Below are 17629 nucleotides of genomic sequence, written 5' to 3'. Positions count from 1 at the left end.
GGCAACCAGCTTAATTTGTGATGCGATGTACTTTTTTTCTTCAAAATGTGCCACGATCTACCATCCCAAGAATTTCATTGCACACTGGTTAAAAAAATTAATCAACACATTGAAAAATGTTGTTTATAAATTTTAAAATTAAATACAATTCAGAATTCTTATTTAAATTTTTAATTTATGCAAAGTTTGTGTCTTCATGTCATCTGCCAAGCTTTCAAAATCAGGAATATACCGTGACAAGGCCAACGGTAAGAATCTTTTGTGTGTAAGTCTGTAAGAATAGAGTGATTCTTCATCTTCGTTTGTTTCAAATACAAAAAGGCCAATTCACATAGACAATGTGGAACCAAAACAGGAATTTAAAAGTTCACTGCATTTTTTTTACATTTGGGTACTTTTCTTGGCAAACATATTTCCAGTAGTCATCTTCTGATGATCTGGCTTTCAGGAAGATATCGTTTTGCAATGTAATAATTTAATTTTCAAGTAATATTTTCTCCATGAGAAAAATCTCAGCGATTTTTTTCTCCAATTTATTTCGTATCTAAGTCGATATTAAATGGATAAGAAATAAATTGAACCCTGTCTTCAATTGTTTTAAAATCACTGAATCTGGTTTCAAAATCATCCACAACTTTCTCAATTTCAGAAACATATTTCTCACTATAAAATTCAAAAACAGGACATTTTTGCAAATGACCTTGCATATTTGCAAAATTATTGGAATTTTTTTTTTCTTTGAGATCCTTAGACATTGCCAAAAATTACTACTAATCAGTCTGTTGAAGTGCCTTTCTAAATTTCCTTTTTTGGGTTTAGCCACGGAAGCATTGCAAATCAAACAACATTTTTCTTTTATCATTACAAAAAAGTATTCTAGTTCCCACTCTTGATGAAAATTATACGTTTTGCTCTTTTTTGTAGTATTCATTTTAAATCAAAGGGTTTAAATTATTATTATTATTATTATTATTATTAGCTATAGGGTGCAAGGAAGCCTGAGGCTTATGTTGCACCAGCAAAAGAAAAAAAAAAAATTCCCGAGTTATCGCGAGAGAGAGAGAGAGAGAGAGAGAGAGAGAGAAAGGAATCACCAAGAAAGAGAAGAATGATGATATCCAGCTCAGGACCCTGTATGTGCCAAGCCCATACTCACCAGATGTGAGCCCCTGGGGTTATATATAAGTACCATCCAGTTATTGATATTAAATAAGCTAAATAAGAATTTGACACATACACTATGCTCCTCACAATGTAACTGCATGCATTTTCACTAGAGAAGTCTAAGGCTGCGCAGTGACAAGAGTAGTCACGTAGTTCAACAGATTTGTAATAAGTGTATATAATGGAAGCATAATAATAATAATAATATTTAGATTTTGACTAACCTGTTTTTATATATGTATATTTAAAATTCGTTATGATCGACCGAAATTAAAGCTGCGATCGACTTGTTGGCCACCCCTGCTGCATAAGCTTGCTTTCTTGCATCATATGCCTCAACTAATGCTAATAAAAGACTGCTGTATAAGCTGGAGCAATATAGCATTAAGCACAAGTTAATGTTATGGATAAAGGGATAGTTGAATGAGAGAAGGCAAAGAGTGGTTATCAATGGGCACTGCCCTTCATGGATTAATGCTATTAGTGCAGTCCTCCAGAGATCAATAATGGGCCCATTGTTATTTTCAGTATTTATTATTGATATTGATGAAGGAACATCAGACTTAATGCTAAATTTGCAGATGATACAAAGGTTGGCAAGGGGGTGGCTAATGACAGTAATCAATGTAAAATACTGCAACAGAATGTAGAAAAATTAGGCCAATAGGCTGAGAAATGGCAGTTGAAATTTAATATTGACAAATGCAAGGATTGCATATGGATAGCAGTTATTCCAGATTAACATACCAACTTGGTTACAGACAATTTTATATCTATCATAGGCTTCCATGTCACCCATTAATTTATATGTATCCCATGCATTTTTATTCTCTGCCACATATCTGATTAGTTTATCTGACATCCATTTAGGCATAAACCTTGAACAATATTTCTTAGTTGGTATAAAAAGCCTAGTAGCTTCCAAGATTAATTCTTTGCATGCTTTCCATTTTGAATTTCCTGTTGGTCCCACCGTATAGAATTTAAATACTGTCTCAGACCACCGTAGTCACCTTTACGAAAGCAAAAACCCTACCCTTTACCCTTGATGGTAATTACCTCTTAGAGTAAATCCCACTTCAGCACACTGTGATCACTGCCACCTAGTGGTTCCTTTATCTGCAGATTCTTAATGCATGAAGAATCACTACTGATAATCAGATCAAGAGTATTACTTCCTCTAGTTGCCTCCCAAACAAGCTGCTGTAGAAAACAATCATTCAATAAATCCACAAAAGGCTTGCTAGTGTGCGAGGGACCAACTCACAAATTCCAGTCGATATATGGGAAATTAAAATCCCCTATTACTGGCCCACTCTATTTCTCTGTACAGTTGTTTATTATACTCATCAGAGTCATTAGGCATATAATACACTCCTACTCTCAATTTTGCTTTCCCAGTGTTGATGTCACATCAAACTGACTCGACACTGCACTGTCCAGTCATGTCGATTGGCTGTACTTCCTTGGATTTTATGTGTTTCTTAACTAATAGGATAACCCCTCCTCCCTTTCTATCCTGTCTGTCCTTCTTGTACACATTGTACTCCCCAAATTCCAGTTCTGCATTCCTTATATCTGTGTGACATCATGTCTCTAATATCCCAACGATATCTGCCTTGGATGTTTTGACCAACACCTCAAATTCATCAAATTTATTTACCAAACTCCTAGCATTGGTCTACATGCACCTGTTCCTATTCTTAGCTACCCTAACACAGCCCATGTATTTACTTGTTCCACAATAACTCCCTGCAGTCTCTGGAATCCTGGGATTTTGGAACTCTTTTCAGTCAGGGACGGATGCATTGTACTCTTTGCATCCCTCCATGGGCCAACTCCAGGTTTACACCTTGTCTGCCACTCTTAGTACATTTGCATAATAGTAGGTCATAAACAGTCCACCAGATACATTGTCTTAGAAATGGACACATTTTCCCACTTTTCAATTCGGCCTCTTATTGAAAGTTTGTCATACTGCAGCCTCTTCTCATGCTTGTCACTTGTAACACTACATACCAGCTGTACATACTCACAAATGGACTGTTGGCTGCATTCCAACACACTACTGAGCTTTTATTCCCATGGTGCAGTCTATTTGCTCCCATCAGGACAGGTGATTCTAATTCAATATACATTATAAGCAAATTAATCAATATTTTGAGCAAATGTATATTATTATAAAATTTTAAATTAATTAAGGTCATTCATAGAGGCTGTGAAAAACAAAATGCAACAACATAGTGCTTAGTTAACTGCAGTGTTTGATGAAACTTTGCTGCATTTAGTAACAAAATAACTTAATTTAAATTATATTTATTGACTCTTGTCAAAGGATGCTTTTCAGTGGATATCAAAGAACAATGATTAGGTTACATAACACTTAAAGTTAAGAAATTGATAATAAACATTTTTAGGATGACTTGGGTAGTTGGAATTTGTGGCTTGTCAATGGTATTATTTAAACTTTTTTATATATAGATGGCTATATTTATTTATAGATATTTGTATTTGTTATATTTAGTATATAAAAATTTATTTAAACAATTTGTCACTCTCTCAGGAAAGAAGCACTTTATCTACTGCCAGTGATGTGTCAATAGTAAAATTAAAAATTTCTACTGCTGGATCCACTAGTCTAGGCTGCAGGTTAGTATGTACTTTTTTTCCTCCACATTATCATTTTTAAAATTTCACATTTGTAAGTTGAAAAAAATAACATAATTTTTATTTTATTATAGAATTATGTTGAATAATATGGTGTGGTAATGAAGTCTCCAGACTGGTACCAATAAAAAAGAACACAAAGTGAAGGAGCTGAAAAATAGTTTTATTTTTATTCGAAGTAATCAACACTTGAATGAATGCACTTATCACACTGTTCTAAAAGTGTCTGTAAAGAGTCAGCAAAGGCATCCAAAGAGATGATGTTCAGTTTTGTTACATTTTTCTTTATGTCCTCAACATCCTGAAATATCTTTTCTTTAATAATTTAATTTAATGGCAGCTTTTACCTTAGGAAAGAGGAAGACGTCTGTTTATGCTAGATTGGGAGAGTAGAGTGGATGGTTGATCTGTACAATGCCAAGTTTCATCAGAAATGTCTTCACAACAAGTGTCTTATGTGTCTACACAACAAGTCTGCTTATGCTAGATTGGGAGAGTAGAGTGGATGGTTGATCTGTACAATGCCAAGTTTTATCAGAAATGTCTTCATAACAAGTGTGGAATGGGTAGGGCATTGTCATTCAAAATTGTGGCCTCACCCAGGAAATGTGCTTCAATAGTCTTTGAAGCACCTGTACATAGAATGCAGCATTGTGTTTCTCCCCTTCAGGTACACATTCTTTGTGAATTACACTGTTGAAAAACATGAACAGCATTGTCTTGCTCTTGGACATCTCTAAATGAAACTTTTTTGAAGTCCACTGCATGCTCTGATGTTGTCTGCATGTCTCTGTGTCGTACTGAAATACCCAATTGATGAATACCCAAGAAGTCTTCATCCAGACTTCTTGACAAGTCTTCATCCAGACTTCTTGACAAGTCTGGATGAAGTCTTTGCATGATGATGTGCTTTGTTCCTTCTGCCCATTCATCAACCCCAGGGACTCACATCTGGTGATTATGGGCTTGGCACACCCAAGGTTCTGAGCTGGATATCATCATTCTTCTCTTCTTGGTGATTCCCATCTTCTTCTTCTTCTTCTTCTTCTCTCTCTCTCTCTCTCTCTCTCTCTCTCTCTCTCTCTCTCTCTCTCTCTCTCTCTCTCTCTCTCAGGGTAACTCAGAATTTAATTTTTTTTTTAGCTGGTGCAGCATAAGCCTCAGACTTCTTTGCACTATATGGCTACTACTAATAATAATAAAAGTGAGGCTGTGTGGCACAAAATTTGCACACACCATCCTTTTTCCTAAATATGTTCATGTAGAATTTGATGAATCATCTCATTTTTCATATCCAACTCATCAGCCATCATTCTGAGGGTCAAACGATGATCTCTTGTTACAATTTCCCAAACTTTTGAACTGTATCCTCATTTCAAGAAGTTGACAGATGTCCACTTCTTGGGTCATCACAAACATCCTCATGGCTATTTTTGAACCGCTTATACCATTCAAACATACTGGTATAACTTAATATTTCATCACCATAAACAGTTTTTAACATTTCATACATTGAAAGTAAAATTTGATATTCATTTAAAGCAAATTTTGATATTCATTCGTTGCTTCATTGCAAAATTGTGACACAGAATGTTAATGCTATTAACGAAACTGGTTGTTACTTGCAACCTGTCAGCCTACCTGACAATTTCTGTACCACCTTCTGTTGGAGGAAGTGTGAACTACAACATACCACTTCCATTTATTTTCAAAACTTGCTGAACATGACCACAAAAGCACCAGTTTAGGAATTTTATTGACACATCTTATATATACCAGCAGACTCATTCCAAAAGAGTGAATATACTCATTAAAAGAGCCATGCTCCCAATTTTTCTTTCTGTTCCTTTTTTGCTCTACTGTTTCTTCATTAGAACTTCAACTTTTAATACTGGATAGCACGTTCCTGTATCTCTATTATTAAAATCGCTTCATTACAGGAAATTCCTTTAAAAATTGAGCCAAGAATAGCACCGCCAGTGTCTAGTTCTATAACTTGACCTTCCCATATTAAAATATATAGAATTTCTCCTGGTTGTGACACAACCATGGTTGGAAAGGTCACATCAAACATAAAACACATTACTAAATCAACAATATATGATCTTGAAGACCATTATGGTGTCCCACTTTGGCAATGTTCGTCATAATTATAAAAATTTAAAAAAAAACAATCAATAAATATATATTAATATGTCCTCTTCTCTCTTTCTACACACACACACACACACACACACACACACACACACACACACACACACACACACACACACACACACACACACACACACACACACACACACACTATATATATAATATACATTAAATTACAAGTCAAATTAAGAAAGAGAAAAAATAAAGAATGGCAAACATAAGAGGCATCATTAGCATGGCTAAAAATATTTTTCCTAAAACATAATGTAAGTTAAATTAAAGGAAGATAGAAGATAGTAAGAAGGATAAGCTCTGCAAAAAGTGGATACAGCTAAAACCAATTAGAAAAACAAAAGTAAGGGAAGAGAGGGGAAAAAAACTGAGAAAAGAATAATGTGGAAAGAATATGTACCAAAAACATTGAATATTTTAAATGAAAGACAAATATACCATATATTTAAGTGCAGCACTTTTCCTTCTTACTGTCTTACTTTAATATCGCTTACATTATATATATATATATATAAAGTGAGAAAAAAAAATGATGGAGAAGATAAAAAAAAATGTAGAGTAAGAGATAGATAATTACAAAATTGATAAAATGAGGATGTTGCCACACAACTTATAAAACCGGCCTATTATCAGATGTCAATGACCAGGATTTCAAGCAAAATAGCAACATGTGTCTTCATTTCTAATGTAATGAAGGGCAAAAAGCATACACATAAATAAAAATGAGAATAAAATTTTTACCAAAATAAATGAAAATGAAAATAAAAATATGTAAACAGAATAACTTTTTTTACAAGGATTAAAAGGTTTTTTTTTTTGAAAATGACTTGTGAACTTTACTGTTGACACTATGAAGATGGGAAATTAAAAACTGGAAGTTGTGTGGCAAGCATCCTTATTTTGTCAATTTTGTAATTATTCATCTCTTATAAATATTTTTTGTTACCTTATATACCCCTTCTATCACTTCTATCTCCCTCATTTTTTTTTCTCACTTTATTGTCCATGCTCTGCATAGGTTTAGCATTTGTTGCCTTTGACTGCATTAGATTACTTCCATATTTTCCTGTTATCTTTTTTCCATTTATCTGCCTTCTTGTTTTCACTTTCTTGTTATTCTATTCAACATATATAAATAAATAAATAAATAAATTTTCTGTTTATACTCCGGGATGACCACACGGTCAGAGGAGTTCTCAAGGTAGAGAGAATACAAGAAACAGCACCGTATATATATATATATATATATATATATATATATATATATATAACCATACAAATAAATTAGGATGAGAGTTAAAAATAAAAAAATGCCAGCAGTATGGCAAGACAAGAGTGCCACCTCTGATGGGCACCAGGTTCAAATTTATGTGAAATATCACCAACAGAGATCTAGACCACTACAGTAAAATAAAACAAAAAAAAAAAAAAAAATAGACTGACCATTACGCCCCATCTCAACTGAGGACCACAAGGCCAATAATGGTAAGGGAATTGCTAGACAAATCGCCGCAAAGGTGAGTCGATCGAAAGATCAGTCCACCACTAGATTGAACCACCAATGCAGAGGACTTGAATAGCGGTAGTCCTGATGCAGCGAAAATTAAAAATAGAACAGATACAAGTACTCCAGCACAAAGCCACACTACTGACAAAAGTAATCTTAACCAGTTTATATAGACGAAAAATGAACTAGGACCACCGCTATTCAAGTCATCTGCATTGGCGATTCGATCTGGGGATTGAACCGCCAATGCAGATGACTTGAAAAAACTCACTTTCGCGGTTCGATCTGGGGATCGAACCGCGAAAGTGAGTCTTTCGATCGACTCACTTTTGCGGCGATTTGTCTAGCGATTGAAATGCAGCAATTCCCTGACGATTATTGGCCTTGTGGTTCTCTGTTGAGATGATGGAGTGTAATGGTCAGTCTATTTTTCGTTTATTTTTGTTTTATTTTACTGTAGTGGTCTAGATTTCTGTTGGCGATATTTCACATAAATTTGGACCTGGTGCCTGTCAGAGGGGGCGCCGTTAATTTTCTATTTTAATTGGCTTTCAAAATTTAATGAATTATTATTTATTATTCTTATAATTAGATGTTCTAAATTATCTTAGAGATTTTCTGCTGCAATATTTTTACTCTTGTTATCCCACTCTTCCCTCCCTGTTTGGTTTTATTCTTAAGTTTAATTTCGATTATTTTCACTCTTGTCCTGCCATACTGTTGGCATTTTTTTATTTTTAACTCTCATTCTAATTTATTTGTATGGTTATATTTCAAGCATCATGTAGAGGAATATGCTTTTTGCTGGCTCTGATGTTTGCTGTACCTTTTTATTTTATTTTTATCATGAAAGATTCAGTTTTCAACAATTTTAAACGTTATTCAAATATATATATATATATATAGTAGTAATATACAACTGTTAAGAAGCAAAATAATCTTCACAGATACTTTATCTGTTTTACAAACCACACATGATTTATATAATATATATGTTATGTTATTTTTAATAGCATTGGCAGCTTCATAGATGTGATTCTACAAGTCATCTCAGTTGTTAACCTCTGTGGCATACACAATTTGTTTCATGTGACTCCACACATAAATCTCCAATGGGTTAAGATCAGGAGAGCATGGCAGCCAAGAAATGGGACCTCTTCAACAAATCCTGTAATTCTGGTAATGAACATTTAAGAATGTTCTTACTTGTTACCCAAAATGTGGTGGAGTTGCTCTATTGTAGAACATATTCCAGAAGTGTTGACAGTGTCCTCTGATACTGTTGCACATGGAAGACTGCTGCACAAATTGGAGCAGTGTGGCATTGGTGGCAAATTGTTGCTATGGATAAAGGGATGGTTGAGTGACAGAAGACAGAGAGTGGTAATTAATGGACACTGCTCATCATGGACTAATGTTATTAGTGGAGTCCCTCAGGGTTCAGTGTTGGGTCCATTGTTGTTTTCTGTATTTATAAATAATATTGATGATGGTATATCAAGCTTAATGTCCAAGTTTGCAGATGATACAAAGGTTGGCAGGGTTGTTAAGGATGCTACTGATGCTATGCTGCTGCAACAGGATCTGGAAAGGTTGAGCAGATGGGCTGAGAGGTAGCAAATGAAGTTTAACATTGACAAATGTAAAGTACTACATATGGGAAACAGCAACCCCAGAGCAACTTATCAACTCTGTGGTACTACACTGACAGTGGTAGAGAATGAAAAGGACCTGGGGGTTATTGTGCAGGCAGATATGAAGTTCTCTGAGCAGTGCAGACGGGCTGAAGAGTGGCTCATGGTGTCTTATCAATGATATACATGAATTTTTCTAGCAGGGATAGGGAGGTGATTATTCCCTTGTATAAGGCAATGGTCAGGCCGCACCTTGAGTACTGTATACAGGTCTCTGGAGGCCTCATTTCAAGAAGGATGTAGAGCTGCTGGAACGAGTACAGAGAAGGGCAACAAGGTTAGTGAACAGAACGAAGGGTTGCTCTTACAAAGAAAGTCTTAAGTTTTGCAAATTACAGTGTCTGGAGACTAGGCACCGGCGAGGTGATCTGATAGAGGTGTATAAAGCCTTGAATGGTTTGAGCATGCTCAATGCTGATGGGATATTGCCTCTTGCTCAGAATAATCACCTGAGAGGGCATAAATTCAAATTGAGGAAAGACAGATGTAGGATAGATGTGCAGAAATTTGCCTTTAGCCAGCGGGTGAAACAGACTTTCATCCCTTGTTGTGGAAGTTGATAGCCTATATAAATTTAAGGCTCAGCTGGACAGGTATTTTGAACGGACGGAGGGGTGAAGTGGAAGGGTTTTTTTTTTTTTTTTAGCTGATTCTGCATAAGCTTGCTTTCTTGCATCATATGCCTCTACTAATGCTAATGCTAAAACTTTAAGTAATGATAAGCATTTAGGCAAGCAGGGAACTTCTAATGAAAAATATTATTTCCTACAATTCTGGCCTATATATTGATGCTAAACTCCATTTGGAAAGAGGATTGCTGAATAGTGTGAGGATTTTCCACTGACTATGTATGGAAATTGTGCATGTTGAATATCCCATTTTGTATAAACATTGCATTGTCGGTCCACAGGATATTAACAAGACAGTCAGGGCTGTTAAGTATCCATAAAAAAATTGCTCACACACAAGGGAATCTCCTGCTTACAATGCCTGAACTCTCTGCATATGCTATGCATGCACTCGGTGTTTGTATAGAGTGTGCCAAACAATGATGCTCCATTCTTGCAGCAACTCTTCATGTGCTAGCAGAGGGATCTGATGTCATGATATCCAGCACTTCTTCCTCTATTTCTGTAGAGTGTGATCAGGGCCAGCCTCAATCATGATGCCCTTTCACTGTATCCCACTCCCTCAAATTATGGTAGATGTTGACAAACACACATGTCAGTTTGGGGTGTCATTTTGTTGGAAAACAATGCTAGTATTTGGTAGCTGCAGATCTAGCATTTTCTTCACATACACTATACGCAAAATTAATGTTTGCATATTCTGCTAATGTTAATTCTCTTCCACTTGCCACACATAATGAAGTTACTGTACAATAGCAACGATCCATTTATTGCAGCCTAAGATTTTCATCATGTGTTTTATAAAAAATGAATACGGTACAAAAATGTACATAACATTAGCATTAGCATTAGTAGAGGCATATGATGCAAGAAAGCAAGCTTATGCAGCATCAGCCAGAAAAAAAAAAAAAAAAAAAAACTTCCACTTCACCCCTCCATTCGTTTGAAATACCTGTCCAGCTGAGCCTTAAATTTATTTAGGCTATCAACTTCCACAACAAGGGATGGAAGTCTGTTCCACCAACCAACTACCCGCTGGCTAAAGGCAAATTTCCAGACATCTATCCTACACATGTCTTTCCTCAATTTGAATTTATGCCCTCTCAGTAAGGCGCCTCCGTAGCCAGGTGGGAAGGAGCACCAGAGCACCAGTGTGTGTAGCACACGCTTCTTGATTAGACCGGGGTTCGAGCCCGTCACCACCAAATATGGAGGATGCGGAAAGGTCAGGGAATGACCACCCCACATCCCCGGAGCAATATGGCCTTAGTTGCTAATGCTCCTAAAAACCAAATAACAACAACAATAACAACAACCATCTCAGTTGATTATTTTGAGCAAGAGGAAGAATCCCATCAGCACTGAGCATGCTCAAACCATTCAAGGCTTTATACACCTCTATCAGATCACCTCACTGGTGCCTAGTCTCCAGACACTGTAATTTGCAAAACTTAAGACTTTCTTTGTAAGAGCAACCCTTCGTTCTGTTCACTAACCTTGTTGCCCTTCTCTGTACTCGTTCCAGCAGCTCTACATCCTTCTTGAAATGAGGCCTCCAGAGACCTGTATACAGTACTCAAGGTGCGGCCTGACCATTGCCTTATACAAGGGAATAATCACCTCCCTATCCCTGCTAGAAAAATTCATGTATATCATTGATAAGACACCATGAGCTACTCTTGCAGCCCGTCTGCACTGCTCAGAGAACTTCAGATCTGCCTGCACAATTATCCCCAGGTCCTTTTCGTTCTCTACCACTGTCAGTGTAGTACCACAGAGTTGATACGTTGCTCTGGGACTACTGTTTCCATATGTAGTACTTTACATTTGTCAATGTTAAACTTCATTTGCCACCTCTCAGCCCATCTGCTCAACCTTTCCAGATCCTGTTGTGGCAGCATAGTGTCAGTAGTGTCCTTGACAACCCTGCCAACCTTTGTATTGTCTGCAAACTTGGACATTAAGCTTGATATACCATCATCAATATCATTTATAAATACAGAAAACAATAATGGACCCAACACTGAACCCTGAGGGACTCCACTAATAACATTAGTACACGATTTAACTCCAGGGGCTCACATCTGGTGAGTATGGGCTTGGCACACCCAGGGTCCTGAGCTGGATATCATCATTCTTCTCTTTCTTGGTGATTCCCTTCTATTTCTGACTCTCTCTCTCTCTCTCTCTCTCTCACAGGGTAACTTGGGAATTTTTTTTGGCTGGTGCAGCATAAGCCTCAGGCTTCCTTGCACCATATGGCTAATAATAATAATAATAATGAGCAGTGTCCATTGATTACCACTCTGTCTTCTCCCCCTCAACCACCCCTTTATCCATTGCAGCAATTTGCCTCCAATGCCACACTGCTCCAATTTGTGCAGCAGTCTTCCATGTGCAACAGTATCAAAAGCCTTTCTAAGATCCAAATATATAATATCAAAGTTATTCCCTGCATCCAGTTCTTTTGTGACTGCATCATAGTATCCAATCAAATTGGTGAGGCAAGACTTCCCCTTAAAACCATGCTGTGTCCGAGCTATAACTGTAGTCTTGTCTAGATGATCCTGCAGTGCTTCTATAACCAGTGCCTCCATTAATTTTCCTGGAACAGAAGTTAAACTCACAGGTCTATAATTACTTGTGTCAGCCTGTGATCCTCCTTTGTGAATTGGGGTCACATTTGCACATCTCCAGTCTGTGGGTACCTCCCCTGAGTTCAAGGAAGCTCTCATAATTATGGTTAAGGGTTTCCTTACTTCCTTTGCTGCCTCCTTTAATATAACTGGATAGATCCCATCCACCCCAGGTGCCTTTCTTGTGTTTATCTTCAACAATTTCTCCTCCACTTTACTGTCAGTTATTACAAGATTCTCTAGCATACTGCCAGAGTTGAATACACCTCTGGCATTCCCCTCACTAAATAACTCCTCATGTTTGAATGTCGATGCAAAATATTCATTTAGCTTGTTAGCTACCTGAGCAGGATCATCAACAGTTGAACCATCGATATCAAGTGAACCAATCTGATTCATCCCCTTCCTTCTAGAGATTACATAAGTAAAGAACTCTTTGCTGTTTTTCTTTGCATCCTTTGCCAAAGATTTCTCGCCTGCCTAACCTCCTTTGTAACTTGGTTACAGACCAGCTTATATCTATCATAGGCTTCTGTTGTCTTGTATTAATTTATATGTGACCCATGCATTTTTCTTTTCTGTCACATGTCTAATTAGTTCATCTGACATCCATTTAGGCCTAAATCTTGAACAATATTTCTTTGTTGGTATGAAAAGCCTAGTAGCTTCCAAGATTAATTTTTTGAATGCTTCCCATTTTGAATTTGCTTGTTGGTAACATCATCAGTTGGTTCCACCATATATCATTTAAATACTGTGTCTCAGGCCTCCGTAGTCACCTTTATGAAAGCAAAAACCCTTCCCTTTACCCTTGATGGTAGTTACCTCTTTGAGTAAATCCCTCTTCAGCACACTGTGATCACTGCCACCTAGTAGTTCCTTTATCTGCAGATTCTTGATGCATGAAGAATCACTACTGATAATCAGATCAGGAGTATTACTCCCTCTAGTTGCCTCCCGAACATGCTGCTGTAGAAAGCAATCATCCAATAAATCCACCAAAGCCTTGCTAGTGTGTGAGTGACCTACACACAAGTTCCAGTCTATATCTGGGAAGTTAAAATCCCCCATTATAAGACACTCTGATTTACTGGCCCACTCTGTTTCTCTATATAATTGTTCATTGTACTCATTAGATTCATTAGGCCTAGAACAATCTCCTACCCTCATTTTTCTTTCCCGGTGCTGTCACACCAAACTGACTCAACATTGCACTGTCCATCTATGTCAACTGGATGCACTTCCTTAGGTTTTATGTGTTTCTTAACTAACAGCATAACCCCTCCTCCCTTCTTATTCTGTCTATCCTTTCTGTACACATTGTACTCCCCAAATTCTAATTCTGCATCCCGTATATCTGAGTGGCACTACTTCTCTGATATCCCAACAGTATCCACCTTGGATGTCTTAACCAACACTTCAAAGTCATCAAATTTATTTACTGTACTACTAGCATTGCTGTATATGCAAGAATACATGCACCTGTTCTTACTCTTAGTTACTCTAACACAGCCCATGGCTACTGTTAATCTATTAGTCTGTGAATCCCCCCAAGCTAGCAGTTTTCCGACCCACCTAACATTGTCTCGATAGCATCAGCAAATATTCTTGCACCCTTTCTATTTAAGTGTATCCCATCCCTGTAGAAGCAATCTCTCCTGTTAACAAGCACAGACCATGCCGAGAAAAATTCTACCCCATGAGCCCTGCACAATCTCTCCAGGGCCAAATTGATTGACATGTTATTAGTGGAGTCCCACAAGGTTTGGTGTTGTGCACTCTGTTGTTTTGTACATTTATCAGTAATATTGATGAAGGTATATCAGGCTTAATATCCAAGTATGCAGATGATACAAAGTTGGCAGGGTTGTTAATGTTAGTAATGGCAGTGTGCTACTACAACAGGATCTAGAAAAGTTGGGCAAATGGGCTGAGAAGTGGCAACTGAAGTTTAACATTGACAAATGCAGCAAAGTACTGCATGTGGTTAGAAGTAACCCCAGAGAAATGTACCAATTGTGTGGTACTACACTTAGGGTAGTATAAAAATGAAAAACCCTTGGAGTAAATGTGCAGTTAGGTATATCAAGTTTTCTGAGCCGTGCAGACAGGCAGTCCGAGCAGGTCATGGGATTATTGTCACTGATATACAGGAATATTGCTAGTAGGGAAAAGGAGGTGTTATCCTTTTGTATAAGGCATCAGGCCACACCTTGAGTGCTGCGTACAGGTCTGGGGGCCTGATTTTAGGAAAGATGTAGAGTTGCTTTGAGCGAGTACAGAGAAGGGCAACAAGATTAGTGAGGGGAACGAAAGGGTGGTCTTACCAAGAAAGGCTTAAGTTCTGCAAATTGCAGCATCTGGAGACTAGGCACCTTCAAGTGATCTGATTGAGGCAGCGTTACCCAACCTTTTTCGATCCAATGCCCCCTTACAAAATCTTTTTCTGCCCAATGCCCCCCCTCAGTTTAAGTATATGCCAATGCTTCCTATTCTTCCCTTAAAATATAAGTAATGCATAAAAGGTATTTTCAATGATTATTACTGATTGTTTTTATCATGCTTTTTATTGCACTTAGATTACACATTGCATTCTTAGTATGATTTATTAATATACAAACATTGTTATAGAAAAGTAAATAAAATGAGATTTATTATAAAATACTAATGTGATCCTTGAGCTTGGTGAGTTTTGGCTAACTTCACAATATCCGGAGTATACTTGAATAGCAATACAGGCATACCTCGAATAACGAATAGGATGCGTTCCACGAAATTACTTCGTTAAGCGAAACTTCGTTTTCAGAGGTAAAAATACTATGGCCAGAATAGGGATACGTTCCTACGTAAAGAAAATGAAAAGCTTTTTTTTCGAACAAAGAAAAGTTTTATTAAATAAACAGTCAACTTACATACAAAGTGAAATCACATTTTAAAATATGAGTCTAAAGTTGATTGCTTATGCTTTTTTTCTCTTTCATTTAACAGTTGCCTATACGGAGTTATTGCATTTAACACTGATCGCTTAACAATAAAACTTCTTCCTAAATCAGGATCATTTTCACTAAAAAAATTTAAAACGTTTTCAATGTCATTTAAGCACCTTTTTAAATCTTTGGTTGTTAACACTTTTTCGGCAGGAACTTCTTTAACTTCGTCTTCATTATCTTTGTCTTCGTTGCTAACAAGGTTTTCTAAATCTTCCACTGAAAAACCATCATCTTCTGCATTCAATAAATTTCTAACATCCTCTTCATCGACATTTTCGAAACCTATTGATTGAGCCATCTGGATAACTTAATTTCTAATTTCTTGGATGTTATTTTCTTCTTCTAGTACAAACTAGAATTTTGCGCCAAACTCCATTTAAGCATTTCTTAGTGACTTCTTTCCAAGAACTATCAATGTTTTCAATTGTGTTTTTAATGGTGTAGTTTTTCCAAAAAGTTTTAACTATCATTTCCTCTTTATCCTCTAGTTCAGTTAAATTGCTTAATGTTCGACGCAGATAATAAGCTTTAAATGATGCTATTACTCCTGATCCAATGGTTGAATCAGGGAAGTTGTGTTTGCTGGAAGAAACACAACTTTGACAGGAATGCATGTGTCCAATGTGTTAAGATCAGTAGGATGTCCCGGAGCATTGTCTAACAACAAAAGATCTTTTTCTTCAAAGTTGTTTTTTTGACAAAAGTGGTTAACAAACCAATCAGTAAATAACTCCTTGGTAACCCATGCTTTTCTATTTGCTTTCCATATTACAAGTAAATTCATTTTTATGTTACCTTTTAACGCCCTCGGATTTTCTGAATGGTAAACTAATAACAATTTTAATTTATAATCGCCAGAGGCATTTGATCCAAAGAGTAACATTAAACGGTCTTTTGCTGCTTTGAACCCAGCAGCTGATTTTTCTTCAATAGAAATGAAGCTTTTTGTTGGTAGCCGTTTCCAGAACAAACCGCTTTCGTCAACACTGAACACCAAATTTGGTGGAAAATTTTCACTTTCAATTATTTCCTTTAGTTTTTCTGGAAACTTATTTGCAGCTTCTCCTGTTAATTTTATACTATGAATCCTGGCCCTTTTTTTAAATTTCTCGAACCAACCACGAGAAGCCCCAAAGGTTTCTGTAATTTCTTCAGTTTGTTTAGATTTCAGGTGATTAAACTGGAATATTTTTTTATGTTAAATGGGGCTTGAAATTGCGGACTTCGTTATATCGAAGCTTCGTTATCAGAGGTAACGTTAACCGAGGTATGCCTGTAGTCTTAAGTCATCATGACTAACAATATCCAAACGGTTCCGATTCTTCACTAGTATGCGATTCATTTCACTAAATCCTCATTCGACTAGATAAGATGGAAAGGCAGTATAAAGAAGGTTTGTGTTTCTCCACAGAGCAGGAAATTTCACATGATGTTTTCGCCACATGACTTGATGCCCTCTGCTGTTGAAGATTGGCTTTGATTCTTCATTATTTTGAAGCTAACAATTTCTTCTTGCAAACTAAGTTCTTGGTCTTCTGCTTTGCAAATGAATAGATTTATTATCCAGACAGGTATTTCCAAATCAATCAAATCTTTAAAGCAATTTCTCAAAGTCACTTTTCAGTGACTGCAGATGTAAGCAGTATTCTTCCAACTCAGTCTAAATGGAATGTTTTTATGCTGCTCATGGTAAGAAACTGCAAAAAAACTCTTCTGCCAATGTTATGTTTAAACAACTCCAGCTTCATGATGAAAGTAGATATCGCAGTTTTTGCCAGTAGATATTACAATATTAAATAAAATTAAACTTAAATGCTTCTGCTGTCACATCAAACCCCCAAATGTTAAAGCCCCCTAACGAACCTAAATTCCCCCCTAAAGTTTGTAGTCCCCCCCGAAAGGCTTTAACACCCCCCAGGGGAGCACTACTACCTGCATTGAGAATCGCTGGACTGAGGTATATAAGGCCTTGAATAGATTGAGCAGGCTCAATTCTGATGGGATTCTTCCTCTGCTGGCTAAAGGCAAACTTCCGCACATCTATCCTACAACCGTCTTTCCTCAATTTGAATTTATGCCCTCTCAGGTGATTATTCTGAGCAAAAGGAAGAATCCCATCAGCATTGAGCATGCCCAAACCATTCAAGGCTTTATATACCTCAATCAGATCACCTCA

At 36.9% G+C, this 17629-nt stretch overlaps 1 protein-coding gene across 2 annotated transcripts in view; it reads left to right on the top strand.

The window, feature by feature from the left end:
- LOC150079833 (uncharacterized) overlaps positions 1 to 17629 on the top strand; it is a 172654-nt gene that overhangs the window by 106998 nt on the left and 48027 nt on the right. For both annotated transcript variants that reach the window (XM_090382470.1, XM_090382469.1), the window contains exon 7: positions 3728 to 3813. In XM_090382470.1, coding sequence (XP_090238596.1) covers positions 3728 to 3813 — 86 coding nt within the window. The remainder of the gene's footprint in view (positions 1 to 3727; positions 3814 to 17629) is intronic.

The sequence above is a fragment of the Mastigoproctus giganteus genome, chromosome 10 (assembly GCF_048544385.1).
Source record: "Mastigoproctus giganteus isolate SK-2022 chromosome 10, ASM4854438v1, whole genome shotgun sequence".
Taxonomy (NCBI): domain Eukaryota; kingdom Metazoa; phylum Arthropoda; class Arachnida; order Uropygi; family Thelyphonidae; genus Mastigoproctus; species Mastigoproctus giganteus.
Note: the sequence above shows the minus strand (reverse complement) of the source record. Positions and strands in the feature narration are given on the sequence as shown.